The 19,121-nt window shown below is 37.8% G+C and overlaps 2 protein-coding genes across 2 annotated transcripts; both read right to left on the bottom strand.

The window, feature by feature from the left end:
• Positions 1-9,374: 9,374 nt before the first annotated feature.
• On the bottom strand, positions 9,375-13,223 carry LOC105216757 (aminopeptidase N). The gene is made up of 6 exons (XM_029043181.2): positions 12,604-13,223; positions 12,374-12,529; positions 11,845-12,316; positions 11,538-11,776; positions 9,833-11,069; positions 9,375-9,745 (listed from the first exon to the last, which is right to left on the bottom strand). Exons 1-6 carry the CDS (start codon positions 13,161-13,163, stop codon positions 9,518-9,520), a joined length of 2,892 nt encoding a protein of 963 aa, XP_028899014.2. The 5' UTR covers positions 13,164-13,223; the 3' UTR covers positions 9,375-9,517.
• Positions 13,224-14,551: 1,328 nt separating this feature from the next.
• Positions 14,552-19,121, bottom strand: LOC105216781 (aminopeptidase N-like). The gene is made up of 6 exons (XM_054225496.1): positions 18,523-19,121; positions 18,293-18,448; positions 17,756-18,227; positions 17,449-17,687; positions 14,977-16,213; positions 14,552-14,919 (listed from the first exon to the last, which is right to left on the bottom strand). Exons 1-6 carry the CDS (start codon positions 19,080-19,082, stop codon positions 14,692-14,694), a joined length of 2,892 nt encoding a protein of 963 aa, XP_054081471.1. The 5' UTR covers positions 19,083-19,121; the 3' UTR covers positions 14,552-14,691.

Genomic DNA, 19,121 nt, shown 5'->3' with positions numbered 1-19,121 from the left:
AAGGATAATTATCTCTATTGCTGACAAGAGTTTGTAGATATTTTATATTACAATATTAAGAGCAATTATAGCCACTCGATAGCGCGCACACACACACACACACATGTGCAATGCACAATTGATTACTTGCAAAAATACACAAGTATGTGTGGCAATAGTCATAATTACATACAGACATATAAGTACATACAAAAACATATGCAAACGTGAACTCATAATAGGCGAGAGTTTCGTTTTCCACAGAAATATTTCATTATTCTATTTATTGCACTTTCGTTATTTCATATTTTCTGCATTTTTACTAATTTGCAATGTTTCAAAATGCCTACAAAATTATTTTAACTGTTTTGTCAAATCGCCATAGGTTTGATCTGACGCCGATCTCCATATAGCAGCACAAAAGTAAATTGTTTGCATTCTTTATCGTAGTACTCCTGCAATCAATTAGGTTAGCAGTAATCACTATATTTATATATGTAATTCATTAGTATGCGTACTATATTATCTGTTTCGTCCAAGTACTTGCTGCAGTCTGCAGCTTCTATTATCTAGTGTTATCTAGCAATAGCAGCAATAGCTTCGTCTGGGCTCTCTTCTTTCGTCTGTTTGCACTCTCACAATATATTGCACACGTGTATAACAGTTTTTGTTTCACATAACGGTTGTATGGTAATATATTTAAATATTCGCTAACGATTTGAGATTATATATTCCTATATCAGTGTGATCGTCGCTCACAGTAATGCACCCAAGGTATATAGGAAATTCGAATGGTGAATAAAAGCAATGCAAAATTGAAATTTAGAGCTAGTTTCAATCATTTAACCAGATCTTGAATAATGAAATCGGACAATTGTCACACACACAAAAACTTCTTCAAAAAAATCAAAAATTTCTTCTATTCGAAAATCAAAAAAATATTATAATTCTGTAATCTATTATGCCGGAAAAGCAAGGGAAATGGGGTTAAAGTAATAGTAGTAAGTGGAGCGAGCTGCTTAAGCTGGACGAAATAGACGAGGTACAGATCTCAGAAAATTGTCTATGTAACATCAAGTGTAGTTAAGTCTATAGGACCTCATAACACCGCTTCCTATTTAAAAGAAATTATTAAAAAAAAAAACATATAACGAAAGACTAAGTTCGGGTGCAAGCGAACATTTTATACTCTCGCCATTTATTTATTTTATCATTTTAAGATAACTCATAATTCGATTCACATATTCGGCATAAAATACTCGAGAAAAGCGGAAATCATTATTTATATAATGGTATATGCTGAACCGATTACAACCATTTTTGCAACCAAGCGGTATTATATTCAAGATTTTACGTTTACTTTTTTTTTGCTAAGATATCTCATATACTAAGCGATATATACAGTATAAAGTCCGCAGGAAGTTTTAAAATCCGAATACGAGGTATATGATTTTGTTCATTTTTGGCACAGACGTACACTGTTCAAATGAACACACCTCCTTTGAATTTCTTTGGAATATCTGAAAGATCTACATATATTTTCAATAAGAAATATAAATTTTCGAGGACTTTATTTTCGATGTCGTGGGCCTAGAGAAGTTGTTGTCCGATTTCTGAGATTTTTATACGGGCTATGTCACACTATAAATAAAGTATTTGTGCAAAGTTTCGTTCCGATATCTCTACTGGTGCTTGACTTATATATTGTAAAGTGTACGAATCAGTTGGACTTCACAATTGTGGTACATATGAAGTAGGCGTGGTTGTGTATCGATTTTGCCCATTCTACATCGGTAACATCAGAGTGTCTAGGCTCCCACGTCACTGTTGACAGTCATAACTTCGAAGTTGTAGATAATTTCGTATACCTGGGGACCAGTATCAACAAAACCAACAATGTCAGCCTCGAAATCCAGCGCAAAATCACTCTTGCCAACAGGTGCAACTTTAGACTGAGTAGGCAATTGAACAGTAAAGTCCTCTCTCGACGAACCAAAATCAAACTCTACAAGTCGCTTATCATTCCCGTCCTGCTTTATGGTGCAGAAGCTTGGACGATGTCAACATCAGATGAGACGACATTAGGAGTTTTCGAGAGAAAGGTTTTCCGGAAGATTTATGGTCCTCAGAACATTGGCAACGGCGAATACCGCAGACGATGGAACGATGAGCTGTTCGAGCTATACGACAACATTGCCATAGTTCAGCGAATAAAAAGACAGCGGCTACGCTGGCTAGGTCATGTTGTCCGAATGGACGAAAACACTCCAGCTCTGAAAGTGTTCGATGCAGTACCCGCCGGAGGAAGCCGAGGAAGGGGAAGGCCTCCACTCCGTTGGAGGGCCAGGTGGAGAGCGACCTGGTTAGACTTGGAATCTCCAACTGGCGCCGAACCGCGAAGGAAAGAGAGAAGTGGCGCACTATCGTTGATTCGGCTATAACCGGCTAAACGGTTGCAACGCTAATCACATACATACATACAACATCAGAGTGTCAACAAACTAATGACCAATAAATGGGTCGAGCCATGCCCATTTTACATTTTGTATACTACTTTGAGTGTAACCCTTCTTTACCACGATACGAGTACCATCTTTACCATGAAATTTAAGGTTTCTGGTGTTTTTCCTAACTGAATTTTTAGTCGTTTTCAACATAATCTTTGTGTGGGAGGTAGGCGTGTAGTTTACAAGATATGTACAATGCGGGCCACGCCCATTTTCCTAAAAACATTTCATCCAAATATGAGCTTTCTTAATGCGATCCTACCTACCAAATTTTATGGTGCCTACGGGCATCAAGATATCTCAATTTTTACTTAAGTTATCGCTTACACAAACGGACGGGTAGACAGAGATCCGGATTTCAAAAGTACTCGCCACCTTGATCATTTTGGTATATATAACACCATATCTAAGTCGATTAGCTTTAGATTTTACTCTCTTTGCGAGAGTATAATAAACAAATTAGACTTCGATTTATTTCAAGAACGCAAGAACACATTCTTTCAAATCAAATTGTTAAATTACTAAGAGGTCTATTAATGTACATATGTATTTCTTCAAATTATATGAAGCCTTGCCTTTAAAATTTATACCAAGTACTCGTAACCTTGTTGCCATGTCATATCTGCGATTAAACTCTATATTAAATTTTAAGAATTTATAATCACAAAACCATAAACAAATTTATTAATTAAAATGTGTGGACGGTGAAACGTTTTCCGATTCCACTCGATTGTACATTGATTTGTACAAAGATTGTGATATCAATAGGTGAAACAGAGAAACACTAGATAAGGCAGATAATATAATTGAATATTGTTTTCAATACCGTGATTTTTCGGGATATTTTCGATTCTTTTAAATATCACTATTTTATTTGTATTATTTATTATCTAGCTATTAGCTAACTATAGTTACCTAAGTGCGTTGAATACGTGAGTACCACTCGGTTGCTTGTAAGTGCGATTTCCAGCCGTGGTATAATCGGCTAAATACTTCAGTTTTGAAAAAACTTTTCCTCTGATAGTGGTCGGTCCTTAGAGGTTAATATTATGTTTCTGTTTTTTCTTTTAAATATTTTCATACAAATATATCGATTATTGCGCTTAGGATGATCTGAATGTAAATTCGAAGAGTCAAAGAGTTATCGAATTGGTGTATGACCCGCATTTCTTATTCTTACAAAAAGTGTTAGACAAACTAATTTTGTTTAAGATCCATGGAGTTATTCTCGAGGTATTGTACGTGTTTAATTTTACTTAGTGTTAGTCTGGTTGCTAAAGTGAGTTTTTGGAACGAATTTCAGTTAGTTAGGTGACTCACACTGGTTGATAACATAACATTGACATACTTCTATTAGTCGCCATATTATGACGGTATCTAATCTAATACGAATAAGTTAAATCCAATAAATTTATTGGTACTAATGCCATTCCTTTATTTTACCGATTACTGGTTTTTTATTGAAGTTGAAAACAAATTCTAATTTATGAACGAGTTGGTCGGGGATTTTTCCGGAAACACTTCCATACTATGTCGATGAAACGATGATATTTGTTTATGGTCAAAGGTGAAATGAATTTCATTTTGTTATGAAATCACTACTGTCGAAAAACCCCGAAGAAATCTGAAAAAATCTGGTATGATATATGAACTAAATTTAAATTTTCTGAGTTATTAGACTTATACTTTTAGTATTTAATTATGATGTTGGTATCTTATATAGCGCTTGTTGGGTGCTTTTACAGTTATGGTCTACTAAATTACAAAAGTTTATAGGATCATATTTCTTTGGGATGAAGCTTTCGGAATCGGATCTAAGAAACGTTTGACAAAGGCTTCGAAATGAATTTGAAGAATTCAAAATACATGTTTCTGGGTTATATTAAAGTGTCCAAATCGCTTCACATTTTTGCTAAAATTATATTTTTAGTGGAAATAAGTAGTGATTTAAGATGGGCCCATTGTGGTAGTACTTATGACAGAGAGATCGTTAAAAATCTATAAACCTGTAAGGACACAAGGTAAAATAATGATATTTATACCCAGAACAGGGTATATTAAGTTTGTCATGAAGTTTGTAACACCCAGAAGGAAGCGTCGGAGGCTCTAAAGTATATAAATACATGATCAGTATGTTGAACTGAGTCGATTTAGCCATGTCCGTCTGACCGTCTGTATATATACGAACTAGTCCTTCAGTTTTTAAGATATCGTTTTGAAATTTTGCAGATGTTATTTTCTTTTCAAGAAGCTGTTCATTTGTCGGAACTGCCGATATCGGACCACTATATCATATAGCTGCCATACAAACTGAACGATCGGAATCAAGGGCTTGTATGGAAAATTTTTAGTAGTTTTTGCCCTGCCAAAATTCGATTTTTTGATCAGATCAAAAATCGATAGATCATTGTACGGAGAACTATATAAAGAACATTTAAAAACAACTCGATAGTGATCGGATCATTTGATTTTGAGTAATCACTGCAGCAAATTCGGAAAGTGATGCTTCGAGAAAAACGCGTTTAAACATAAAATGATCGTATTCACTGTTACCGAGCGGCTGCTCTTTAAATTGCTATAACTCTAAAACTATTTGAGATATCGATTTGAAATTTTAATATGTTATTTTTAAAGGTGTCTACCGAAATATGAACTAAAAAAATAGATTTTTTTGAAATTTCACACTAGGTGTGCCCCTTAAGGTAATAATATAATCTCCGAAGAAATTGTTCAAATCGGTTAACTATATAACCTTAATGTTTCTAGCAAGCAACCCGACTAAAAAGAATTAGATAAATGTTTTCTTTTTTTTACTTACTTTTTCTTACGTCTTTAGATTTGCTTAAACACATAGTTACTAAAAGAAATGCACCAGTGAAGGGTATATTAGCTTTGGTATAGCCGAAGTTAACGCTTTTTCTTGTTTTTTACTCAAACTTACTTACTCAGGTTTTGCAATCTACTCAATTCTTGTCATGTATGTACTTCTTCACACTTGTCACAATATCCACTCGTACTAGGCAACAACAATTTATTAATTAACATTTACATCTGGAACACGCTTTACAAACAGTGCCCAATAGTGGGAACTTGAAAAATATTTAAAACACTGACTTTACACTCAGCTTACAAGTAGAAACAGAACATATAAATACACAATGTTATTATAAGTATTCCGACAAAATAGGGCGATCGTGCTCAAGTTGTAAATTAAGAATTAGAAGAAAACGGCGTGATTAACAGGATCAATTCTTGCGTTGAAGACGAGTAGTAATTCACTCGTTCCTTTACGCTCGATATTCGTAAGCACGATTGACAAACAGGTTGAACGAAATAACGGAGGAATTTGTAGGATGGGAAAATTGCATAATAAAAAATAAAAATAAAAAATTGTTGTTGCACATAAAATAGGTGATAGTTGTCTGAATGTAGATATGTGCATTAGGGTCGCTAAGAGACATACTTATCCCATCACTTGCTCTTTTGTTTGATATCTTTGTGAATGCTCTCACATAAAAACATTGTATTAAGAGCGTTAAGCCCGATAATGTGCCGAGAATGGCAAATCGAAGGCATTTATTAAACATATTTATATAATAAATACTGATTCTTATATCAACAAATTTAATTAAAAAATCGTAGACCGGCTTCTGCTGCACAATACTGGATATTCACCATGTTTACATACAATTGATTCCAAGCTACTTTTGCTAACTAAATAAAGATAAATCAGTGTAGATAGGTAGGTATAAATTGAATAATTATGTATATTTGTTGGTAATTTGTTGGTAAGCAGTAAAATAATGCTCTGTAATCATTTGTTAGCAGTAATTAAATTAATAATACTTTCTTGCGTATTTAGTAAACAATTTACTTTATTAGCCCTTGAGTAAATTTATTTAGTGAATAAATTTAGATTTAATATGATCATAAATAGTCGTTTATTCTTTTAAGTGTTGGAGCTACCAACTAAAATAAGTTAATATAGTTGTATTTATTTACTTTACACTTTAATGGTTGGCATTTATCTCTCTTCCGCTTGTTTGCTCTTTATTCAATGCTTTATAAAAAGTGTTATAGTGATCGTATTTAGTTCAAATATGAGCCGTTTCTTTCGATAATCTGTTTCCATTTAGTCGGCAACTTCATAATACCTCCCTCGTAGAAGACTCCCTCCTTATTTGCGAAGAACTCGGACAGCCACTTTTCACAAGCCTCTTTTGAGTTCAACTTTACAACACCAAGAGCGTTCGCCATGGACAGGAACAGGTGGTAAACACTTGGCGCTATGTCCGGGCTATATGGTGGCTTCGTAGCTTCTGACGAATCATCAACGAAGTGTGCGGTCTGGCGTTGTCCTGGTGGAACACCACACCCTTCCTGTTGGCCAATTCTGGACGCTTCTGGTCGATCACCTGTTTCAAGTGGTGCAGTTGTTCGCAGTAGATGGTAGAATTAAGCGTCTGGCCATATGGGAGCATTTCATAGTGAATGATTCCTTTCCAATTACACCAAACATACAGCAAAACTTTCCTGGCCGTCAATCCCGTCTTGGCCACTGTTTGGGACGATTCACCGGCCTTCGACCACGACCGTTTTCGCTTGATATTGTTGTAAGTGATCCATTTTTCGTCGCCAGTTACCATCTGCTTCAAAAATTGGTCGAGTTCGTTCCGTTTCAGCAGCATATCGCAGGCGTTGATTCAGTCCCGAAGGTTTTTTGACGTCAAATCATGCGGCACCCAAACATCAACCTTTTTTGTGTATTCAGCCTTCTGCAGATGGTTTAAAATGGTTTGGTGACTAACTCCCATCTCCTGGGCGATGTCACGAGATGCCACATGCCGGTCTAACTCAATTTTTTCCATGATTTGATCGGTATTCGTCATCACAGGTCTTCCTCCGCATTTCGAAGTGATACGAGTACCATCCCCCAAAACACCATTAATTTCTAACGGATTTGCTTTAAAGAAAGAAAACTTAAAAATAGCGCGAATTTTGGCGTTAATGAAGACCTTTCAAAGATGTAGAGTATAGCCAGATTCGAGCTGTGTAAACGCATGAAAATCATTTACATATTGAGCCAAAAATGTATGCTAGAGAGATTTAAATAGATAGATAGATTTGACTAAAAACTGAGACCATCGAATTTCATAAGTTTCTCTTGAGGCGAATTTCTCACTAGCAAAATCATTCGGCATAGACAGGAATAAATCAATCACTTGGTGCCCGGTCTGGACTATGAGGTGCACGCATGAAAAATTTTAAACCATGCCCCCAAGGCCTCTGAAGATTTACTATCGATTATATATATATATATATATTTGGCGTAGGAACCGCTTTAAGCGATTATAGCCGAATCCACCAGAGCGCGCCACTCATTCCTCCTTTTTGCTTTTTGGCGCCAACTGGAAACACCAAGTGAAGCCAGGTCACTTTGCACTTGGTCTTTCCACCGGAGTGGAGGTCGTCCTCTTCCGCGGCTTCCTCCAGCGGGTACTGCATCGAATACTTTCAGAGCTGGAGTGTTTTCTTCCATCCGTACAACATGACCTAGCCAGCGTAGCCGCTGTCTTTTTATTCGCTGAACTATGTCAATGTCGTCGTATAAATCGTACAGCTCATCGTTCCATCGTCTGCGGTATTCGCCGTTGCCAATGTTTAGAGGACCATAAATCTTCCGCAAAACCTTTCTCTCGAAAACCCCAAGAGTCGTCTCATCGGATGTTGTCATCGTCCACGCTTCAGCGCCATAGATCAGGACGGGAATAATGAGCGACTTATAGAGTTTGATTTTGGTTCGTCGAGAGAGGACTTTACTTTTCAATTGCCTACTCAGTCCAATTCCTCTTTTATTGGTTAAAGCTGTGCACTTCTTGGCGATTGGTTCCTTCAGACGGTCAATTTGTTGAACCGAATTAAGAGTTTGCACGTAAGGAAGTAACTTATAATAGATAATGCCCAGCCAATCACACCAATTATAAAGCAAAAATTTCCCGATCGTCAATCCTCGTCAGTCGGACACACCGTTTGAAGGATGAACAGACAGATCTCCAGGAATCAACAAACCTCGTACACCGACTAATCAAACGGTCCGAGTGCTAAAAATATTAGCGGAAAGTAAGTCTTAACCTTCATAAATCGTTAAAAAAGGAACCACATGAATAGTTAGCGTTAATAAAAATTAAACGAAATATCGATTACGTGCGTACATATGAATTTACAATTATCACGAGTTCAATATAAGATTTGCAATAAAGTTTTGTAGATAGGGGTCCAAGATATTACGAATGGTGTCGATAACAGTTCAATATTTATTACCAAGCGTGTGCTTATAGTGTGGCTAGCATTACCAGTTACAGCTTAACGGTAAACTGGTTGGAAAAATGGCAACACAATTATACGCGTTATGTTTCTGCGAGCGTGTGTGCGCTCTTTGGGTGTCGTAAAACAATAAATTCTTTTTTATAATTTCATTTGGTTGGCCAATAAATTTATTTAAAGTTTTTGGTGTTTGGTTTTGTATTTTGTTTCAATTGCCAAGTCAATAAAAGTAGTCATTGATTGATAGGGCATTTTATGGTTACCGTTAGTTTAACAGTTTTGTGCGTGTCGTGTGGTTTTATGCGACTAAACGTGTGGCGCGTCCAATGAAGCATCAGTGCTGACTACGGTCGATACCAGACAGTTCGAGAGTCGATATAATATCGATTTGAAGCTATTTTGAACTTTGACAATGTATACCGTTCGTATAAAGCTTTCACCATGACAACTTTCAGATTCAATTTGAAGCGCATGACCTATTTTCTTATGAACTTTAAACCTAAAGCCAACCGATTTCTATAATCGGAACAACCTCACACATAGTTAGAACATAAAAAAAGAGCATTTTGTGTAAAAGTTTATATTTGATTTTATTTTTATTTTTTTAATATCATATATTTACAAACTAATTGAAATTATACAAATTCTGCTTAAAGAGTCGCCAATCATGTACAAATGTACCTATTTGCACTTATTAAACTAACGTTTTAAAAATAACGCGCCAACACAACCATTAAGGCTGTGAAGAGTGTAGCCAATGAAGCGCTGAGTGTCGCGCTGCCAGCTTTGACAGCATTTGCATTGACCCACGACATGATCGGTTCACGATTGCTGTTCAACCAGTCAAAATTCTGCTGAATGCGCGCCTTGGCGACTGTTTCCAAATTTGCTTGTACCTTATCGCTGCCCTTAACTTGATCCACCAGCGCTAAATACTAAAAGCAGATAAACATTATATAATATTAATAATTCATGCATTAGTATCAATTTTCATAAAATTTGTCGGCTAAATTTATACTCACTTTGGCTTCCTGTTCCTTATTGACCACATAAGCGGCCATACCCACCATCGCTTCATTAAGTGGATTCTCACCACCGAAACCGGGTGTCAAATTGCTGTATTCCTCCCATTTTTCGCTGAGGAAATCAATGCATACATTAAGACCAACGCTGCTGCCTGAATATGCCGCACTAAGCAGAGTGATGCGCTCCTGTACACGCCATTCGGCGGATTCATCAATAGAGCTGTATACGAATTTTTTCAATTGAGACTCGGTTCGCGAGCAACCCAACGATGAGACAAGCGTACGACGTAAGGCCTGATCATCGGATGCCATTAATTCATTATAGACAAAATCGAATTCAGTATCGCCAGATTGCATTAGACCATTACAATAGATTTGACGTTGTAGATTTGGTTCAATTGGTACACCATTCTCGATGAGTGCTTTCAATTTGTTGTTGGTCTCTTGAAGACAGCTTTCAATGCCAGCCATACAGGCCAGATTAATGGCGATATTACGTGTAAATTTGGTTAGATGTTGTTCACCACTTACGTCATTGACACCCAATTTATTATAGATATTGGAGACCAATTCACCAATAAATAATTGGAAATTTTTATAATCTTTATCGCCATTCAGATATTTATCGAAATTAAGGAACACGGAGTAGGCTGACGTCCATGGCGCATATTGATCTTCATTCGGTAGATATTGCAGTAAATCCAAGAAGATATCCTGGCTAAGGCGGCCAGTCGAACTGAATTTGTAGGCGTCAAAAATCAGTTGTGCGCGATTACGTGGATGGAATTTGTATGTCTGTGTCCTTAGCGCTTCAGTAAGTAGTTTCCAGTTTTGTTCATCATAATTGACACGATAAAAACCGGTGGATTGTTTGTTGATTAACAACCAGTCGTCAGCTGCCAAGGCGCTATCCTTGATTTCGATCTCTTTGACATTCAATAAATAATGTGAAGCGGTGGTGTTGCGATGATCCGGACTTGCTTTGTGCGCATAATTCAAGGGAATGTACCAAGTATTGCTCGATGTGCTGCCTGCATTGTCGAAGAAGGCTTCCTGCTGTACGGTGAACGATTTGCCGTTGTAATTACGTTTAATGGTCAACAAAGGATAGCCGGATTGACGAGACCAACTTGAGAACATATTCTGCATAGTGGCAGGAAGTGGTACATTATTTGCACCGGCTGCGGTGGCGAGGGCTTCGAAAAGTTGTCCCTCTTCAGCGGCACTAAATTGGCTGTTAAATAGAAATTGAAGGGTTTTTTAAAATCCAGGTAATCTCAAACAGAATTTTGGATAAACTATAGCTATTTCCAAAAATGATTCCGCATCACAATAAAAACTTAATAGAAATATCTGTTGAGGGATGTTCACTTATACAACTCAGAGGATAGATCATTCAAGATTTAAGCGATTTTAGTTGGGAATTTTAAATCGAACATAATAATAACACTACTTTTATTTATAATGATATTCATCGACTCGCTAAAAAAGCTACAAGTCTCAAATCGCATCAGGCTCTGAAAGTTCTGAAATCTGACTTTGTCTTTCGAAGGGTTATCACGGTTTATTTGTTCAAGATACGCAATCAAGAACCTATTAACAAGATCCTCGATTATACCATATACACATATATATATACCAGATGTGTGCAACATGCTGGGATTTGGTATACGGAAGATAATTATAGTATAGTCATACTTACTTTGAAGTCAAATAGAGATTCAAGCCTTGGCGGAAGACTTCATTAGGCAGCGCGCACTGCCACATGTATAATACGGAGCCAGCTTTCGAATATGAAATGGAATCGTAACGGCGTGAGATTTCCGCAGGAGTTTGTACATAATGAGTCATTGGATTCATTTGACCGGTGCCATCAGCAGTGAGTGCACGTTGATAGTCGTCAGTAAGGAACATTTGATATACGTCCCATTCGGGATAAGCCTAAATAAGAAATCAGGAATAATAAGAAACACGTTTGCCGAATATAAAACTAAATTATACGAGCTTACCGCATCTGTAGCCTGCCAGGAGAACAATGTGGCAAAACCTTCTTTTAGCCAAAGGTATGTCCACCACTTGATGGCTACCAAATTGCCAAACCATTGATGACAGTATTCGTGTGCAACAATCGTAGCGATATTTGTTTGTGTATTCGTCGTAGAATTGGCATTGTATAGCATATAGGCTTCACGATATGTAGCCAAACCCCAGTTTTCCATAGCGCCAGCAGCAAAATCTGGTACACCAACCTGGTAGATTTTCGGTAGAGTGAAACGCACATTGTAGTATTCCTCAAGGCGATGTAACAACAATAAACCGGAAACTAAAGCGAACTCTTGATCCTGCACAGTGCCGGGACGTGTGTAGATGCGTTGGGGACGCGCATTCAAGACACCTTCGGTATACTCAAAATCGGACACAATAAACGCAACCAAATAAGACGGCATAATCACAGTTTTTTCGAAAACGGAATAGCCAGGCCTTGTTAAATACAAGTATTAATATATCTGCAAAATCTGAGACCAAAAAACGACTTACTTGCTGAGTTTTTCGTCCAATGGCATGTTGGATATGGCATTATAAGAAGGATCATGATTAAGGACGATGCTGAAAGTGGCACGTTTGGCTGGCTCATCGTAGCAAGGGAACGCGTGACGTGCATCGGTCGACTCGAATTGTGTGGTTGCCAAATAGCTGTGCATATTAGACGTCGCAAGGCATTAAATTATATAGTTCAAACTAATAAAGCGGAACAACATTTCACTTACCGTTCCTTGCCCAAGATATCAGTATAGGTCGATAGGTAGAATCCACCATTATCCGTACGCAATTCTCCCGCATAGCTAATGGTCAAATTCCAATTGCTGCCTTTGTTGAATACGACATTTTGATTGGCTGGCGTCAGAGTCAGGAATTCACGTTCATCTTCAAAAGCAACATTTAAAGGTTGCGCAACAGCACTGGCAACATCGGTATTTAGAATAGTCGCTTTGAGAATGTCTATTTGTCGTTTATGCAAAACGATAGCCTTTGTGTCTTCCACCACTTTGATAACGATGTTAACTGTGCCTTGGAAACTCTTCGTGCCATTATGTACACTTGTCGTCAATTCGACATCGTAGTGCACGGGTTCAGTAGCGTTTGGTAGCCGATAATCGAGCACAGCTCTCGGTGCGCCATTACTAGAGATTCGGCCATCCAAGAAATGCGCTGAAGGATTCACACTATCCAGTGGCGGCAGACTGTGTGTGCCCGCTTCACCAGGGCCGATAATGGCCAATGCGGCCACAAGGACTACAATATACACTTTCGATTTGCTGCGATACATTTCGCGATCTTTGCGGTCACAGCTCAATTAACGAAATGCTCAATACGGATATGTGTTGTGGACTTTTAAAAGTCTGCTGATGGGTTAGAACTTCTTATCTTCCCGTTAGACTAATACGAGAATGTCGGTATATTTGGAATTGTGAACAATTTATGACCATCGGTTTAATGATATATGCCATAGTTGTCGAGTTTGACAAAGTGCGTGTGTATTTTGGGTAATTTTATTTTTGATTTATTGTTGTGTTGATAATGCATTGGATGGACTTCTGATTGGGCGAGCCATATAGACTGCTAATAAAGACTCATTTAAATTAAACTGTGAGGTAGAAACAATTTGTTAACAATAGTTCAAAGCCATATACCACTACAGGCGCATATTTCGTTACTTATTTGGCTCATGTGCCTCCTCACTATCGAGTGGCACTATGAGAGGTGTAAAAATTTAATGTATTTTATTGCATTTGCCACTTTATCTATATGGTATACTTTTAATTGTTATTACACTCGCACTAATGCAAATAAACGTTCATTCACATTTGTAAGAGTACTTAGGACTACAATTGTGAAATGAAATGTTTATTTATTTGTTATAAACTAGTCAGAATACTACTACTTTTATTAGACACATTCAGCATTAATCTATGAAGTATATAGTATTTGACTATTAGACACTAGCCAACTTTTAGCCTCCGCAATCTCCTCTGCTGCGTTTCGCCCGTGACTAGCAAATTTCTTACAAATCAAATACTGTTTTTGTTTTTGTTAAACACTTCCACTTAGTTTGAAGATTGAGAAATATCTGGGTACCTCTCTGTGGCTATGAAGCCGTTATTATTTATCACGATTGCTTGAACTTGACCTTTGAAACTTGTTTCACTAATTTCTGGTAATACTAGAAGGTAATTTAATGAATATTTGCAAAAGTTTTAGCGTTATTAATTAAAATAAGCTGTATTCGTTTCGCTAAACTTTGGTGTGTGACAAATCGAAGAAGCAACAGGTATAAATGCGTAGGGAAAGTATATCAAACATGTATACTATTTTTGTAGCTATCGGTTTCAACTGCGGAAATTTGTTTTGATTCCATTTTTGATTTTTTTTTTAAGTGGGGAATTGCAGTCACTTTCTACATACGATATAGTTATTCTAAATACAACTCAGTTTACAGTGTTTAAAAACTGGTAGAGTTATTCAGCGAAAGCGAGTTTTTATTCAATGAACTTTCCTAAGCAAAGAATGGAAAACAATAAAGTTAATCATTAAGGATCACAAATTATACTTGGAGTTACTACGCCAATTCAATAGCTAAGCGTGTGGCCCCTCCAATGTTGTGCTGACTACACAAGTGTTGATATACTTACGGCTTAAAAGAGCTTGAAAAGAGCATTTTGTGTAAAAGTTTATTTTTGATTTTATTTTTATTTTTTAATATCATATTTATAAACTAATTGAAATCATCAAAATTCTGCTTAAAGTGTTGTCAATCCTGTACAAATGTACCTATTTGCACTTATTAAACTAAGATTTTAAAAATAACGCGCCAACACAACCATTAAGGCAGTGAAGAGTGTAGCCAATGAAGCGCTGAGTGTCGCGCTGCCAGCTTTTATAGCATTTGCATTGACCCACAACATGATCGGTTCACGATTGCTGTTCAACCAGTCAAAATTCTGCTGAATGCGTGCCTTGGCAACTGTTTCCAAATCGGCTTGTACCTTATCGCTGCCCTTAACCTTATCCACCAGCGCCAAATACTAAAATCAGATAAGCGATTTATTTATTGAAAATTATAAAAAATGTATATTACTCACTTTGGCTTCCTGTTCCTTATTGACCACATAGGCGGCCATGCCCACCATCGCTTCATTAAGTGGATTCTCACCACCGAAACCGGGTGTCAAATTGCTGTATTCCTCCCATTTTTCGCTGAGGAAATCAATGCATACGTTAAGACCAACGCCGCTACCCGAATATACCGCACTAAGCAGAGTGATGCGCTCCTGTACACGCCAATCGGCGGACTCATCAATAGAGCTGTATACGAGTTTTTTCAATTGAGACTCGGTTCGCGAGCAACCCAACGATGAGACTAGCGTACGACGTAAGGCCTGATCATCGGAAGCCATTAATTGATTATAGACAAAATCGAATTCAGTATCGCCAGATTGCATTAGACCATTACAATAGATTTGACGTTGTAGATTTGGTTCGATTGGTACACCATTCTCGATGAGTGCTTTCAATTTGTTGTTGGTCTCTTGAAGACAACTCTCAATGCCAGCCATACATGCCAGATTAATGGCGATATTACGTGTAAATTTGGTTAGATGTTGTTCACCACTTATGTCATTGACACCCAATTTATTAAAGACATTTGAGACCAATTCTCCAACAAAGAATTGGAAATTTTTATAATCCTTATCGCCGTTTAGATATCTATCGTAATTAAGGAACGCAGAGTAGGCTGACGTCCATGGCGCATATTGATCTTCATTCGGCAGGTATTGCAGTAGATCCAAGAAGATATCCTGGCTAAGGCGGCCAGTCGAACTGAATTTGTAGGCGTCAAAAATCAGTTGTGCGCGATTACGTGGATGGAATTTGTATGTTTGTGTCCTTAGCGCTTCAGTAAGTAGTTTCCAATTTTGTTCATCATAATTGACACGATAAAAACCGGTGGATTGTTTGTTGATTAACAACCAGTCGTCGGCTGCCAAGGCGTTATCCTTGATTTCGATCTCTTTGACATTCAATAAATAATGTGAAGCGGTGGTGTTGCGATGATCCGGACTTGCTTTGTGCGCATAATTCAAGGGAATGTACCAAGTATTACTGGATGTGCTATTCGGATTGTCGAAGAAAGCTTCCTGCTGAACGGTGAAGGAGTTGCTGTTGTAATTACGTTTGACGGTCAACAAAGGATAGCCGGATTGACGAGACCAACTTGAGAACATATTCTGCATAGTGGCAGGAAGTGGTACATTATTTGCACCGGCTGCGATGGCGAGAGCTTCGAAAAGTTGTCCCTCTTCAGCGGCACTAAATTGGCTGTTAAAAAGAAATTGAAATGTTTTTAAAATTCTCAAACTGATTTTAGCATAAACTATAGCTATTTCTGAAAAGTGACTGGCAGCGCAATAATAATAATATTTGTATGTCTTAAACGATCTTCACTTATACAGCTCAGATCAGTGGCGGGTCCACGAAGGGAGTTTTTGGTGTTCAAACACCCCCTAAACTCAGAGAAAAATATATGTTTGTTGATATGGGTTTGGAATGAGGTTAGTGATCAAAAAAATCACATCAAATTATAAGCAATTACAATAAGTTACAAGATTTTTGTTGTTATTCATATAATTCGAACTTTTTCTACATTTGTACAAGCAGTATCGCTGAAGCTCGGTGATTAATTGAGGATTACACGGGATCTCACATTCCATGTTATATTTCTCTTGGTTTTTGAAAGAATTCTTCTAGTATTTCATCAACTGACAGATGAATATCTCTATGAATATGCATTGATGCTAGATCATTAAGCCTATCTTGACCTGTCGTATTTCGTAAATAGGTTTTAATTCTCTTTAAACTTGAAAAACTTCTTTCCGGTGATGCTACTCGTATTGAAACAGGCAATAACGGCAATATGCGTAAAATCTTGAAAATATTCCCAAAGACGTTTTGTTCACTGCACCTAAAGCTTCGAGAGCATTTCGAAAATGCTTGCCTGAAGTTCACTGTTTCCACATTTTCACCTTCGCCTAAAAGTTTTGTTGTGAACAGTTGATCACTCTTTCATAAAAAGAAAATATTTCTCGAGCTTTTTTAGCGTCAAATTCGTACTTTGGGAAAAATACACTAAAAAAATACAAAACGTGTCCTATAATAACTGAATTTTCGCGAGGGAACTTCTGTATTAAAAATACGTTGTGTAATAAAACTTTTCGTAAAACCCCCTCCCCCAAAAATTTTTTCTGGATCCACCACTGGCTCAAATTATTGATATTTCCAGTTTTCAATGGTTAAAAGATTTAAGCGTCCTTGGGGATGAATTGAAGGTTATATATTACTACTGAATTTAGTTTTCTTGTCAAAAGTTTTCACATCTAAATAAGCACAATTAGACAGTTAAATTATATGTAAATACCTCAGTAAAGTGTTATAACCCACTGCTATAGCTTATACCAGTCTATGTAATTATACCAGTTGTGTGCTTTATTTGCTATATGCTAAGATGTTGTGTTCGGAGGAAAGCTGTTTCAAACTATTTTACACTTCTTACTTACTTTTCAGTCAAATAGATATTCAAGCCGTCGCGGAAGACCTTGTCAGTCAACGCGCTCTGCCACATATACAATACGGAACCAGCTTTCGAATATGAAATTGAATCGTAACGGTTTGAAATTTCTGCTGGTGTTTGCACATAATGTGTCATAGGATCCGATCGACCAGTGCCATCAGAATTGAGTGCACGTTGATAGTCGTCAGTAAGGAACATTTGATATACGTCCCATTCGGGATAAGCCTAAATTAGAAAACAAGAATAATAAGAAACAAGCTTGCCGAATTTATAACCAAATTATACGAGCTTACCTCATCTGTAGCCTGCCAGGAGAACAATGTGGCGAAACCTTCTTTAAGCCAAAGGTATGTCCACCACTTGATGGCTACCAAATTGCCAAACCATTGATGACAGTATTCGTGTGCAACGGTCGTAGCGATACCTGTCTGTGTATTCGTCGTAGAATTGGCATTGTATAGCATATAGGCTTCGCGATATGTAGCCAAACCCCAGTTTTCCATAGCGCCAGCAGCAAAATCGGGCACACCAACCTGGTAGATTTTCGGTAGAGTGAATCGCACATTGTAGTATTCCTCAAGGCGATGTAACAACAATAAACCGGAAACTAAAGCGAACTCTTGATCCTGGACAGCGTCGGGACGTGTGTAGATGCGTTGTGGACGTCCATTCAAGACACCTTCGGTATACTCAAAATCGGACACAATAAACGCAACCAAATACGACGGCATAATCACAGTTTTTTCGAAAACGGAATAGCCAGGCCTTATTAAATACAAGCATTAATATATCTGAAAAATCTGCGACCAAAAACAAAATAAACGACTTACTTGCTGAGGGTTTCGTCCAATGGCATGTTGGATATGGCGTTATAAGAAGGATCGTGATTAAGGACGATGCTGAAAGTGGCACGTTTGGCTGGCTCATCGTAGCATGGGAAGGCGTGACGTGCATCGGTCGACTCGAATTGTGTGGTTGCCAAATAACTGAGCATATTAGACGTCGCAAGGCATTAAAGGACATAGTTCATTGTAAATCAACGCAACCAAATTTCACTTACCGCTCCTTTCCCAAGAGATCAGTATAGGTCGATAGGTAGAATCCACCATTATCCGTACGCAATTCACCCGCATAGCTAATGGTCAAATTCCAATTGCTGCCTTTGTTGAATACGACATTTTGACTGGCTGGGGTCAGAGTCAGGAATTCACGTTCATCTTCAAAAGCAACAGTTAAAGTTTGGACTACCGCACTGGCAACATCGGTATTTAGAATCGTCGCTTTGAGAATGTCTATTTGTCGTTTATGCAAAACGATAGCCTTTGTGTCTTCCACCACTTTGATAACGATGTTAACTGTGCCTTGGAAACTCTTCGTGCCATTATGTACACTTGTCGTCAATTCGACATCGTAGTGCACAGGTTCGGTGGCATTTGGTAGCCGATAATCGAGCACAGCTCTCGGTGCGCCATTACTAGAGATTCGGCCATCCAAGAAATGCGCTGAAGGATTCACACTATCCAGTGGCGGCAGACTATGTGTGCCCGCCTCACAGTGTCCGATTATGGCTAATGTGGCCACAAGGACTACAATATACATTTGCGGTTTGCTGCGATACATTTCGCGATCTTTACGGGCGCAGCTCAATTAACGAAATAA

The sequence above is a fragment of the Zeugodacus cucurbitae genome, chromosome 2 (genome assembly GCF_028554725.1).
Source record: "Zeugodacus cucurbitae isolate PBARC_wt_2022May chromosome 2, idZeuCucr1.2, whole genome shotgun sequence".
Lineage (NCBI taxonomy): Eukaryota > Metazoa > Arthropoda > Insecta > Diptera > Tephritidae > Zeugodacus > Zeugodacus cucurbitae.
This window is presented reverse-complemented; position numbering and strand designations above follow the sequence as displayed.

Coding starts and splice junctions, on each gene's coding strand:
- LOC105216757 (XM_029043181.2), bottom strand. CDS start 13,163: ATGTATCGCAGCAAATCGAAAGTGTATATTGTAGTCCTTGTGGCCGCA. Junction 11,070..11,537: donor AATCTCTATTTGACTTCAAA/GTAAGTATGACT, acceptor TCTATTTAACAG/CCAATTTAGTGCCGCTGAAG. Junction 9,746..9,832: donor ATAAGGAACAGGAAGCCAAA/GTGAGTATAAAT, acceptor ATCTGCTTTTAG/TATTTAGCGCTGGTGGATCA.
- LOC105216781 (XM_054225496.1), bottom strand. CDS start 19,082: ATGTATCGCAGCAAACCGCAAATGTATATTGTAGTCCTTGTGGCCACA. Junction 18,228..18,292: donor TTGGACGAAACCCTCAGCAA/GTAAGTCGTTTA, acceptor GTATTTAATAAG/GCCTGGCTATTCCGTTTTCG. Junction 17,688..17,755: donor CCTGGCAGGCTACAGATGAG/GTAAGCTCGTAT, acceptor TTTCTAATTTAG/GCTTATCCCGAATGGGACGT.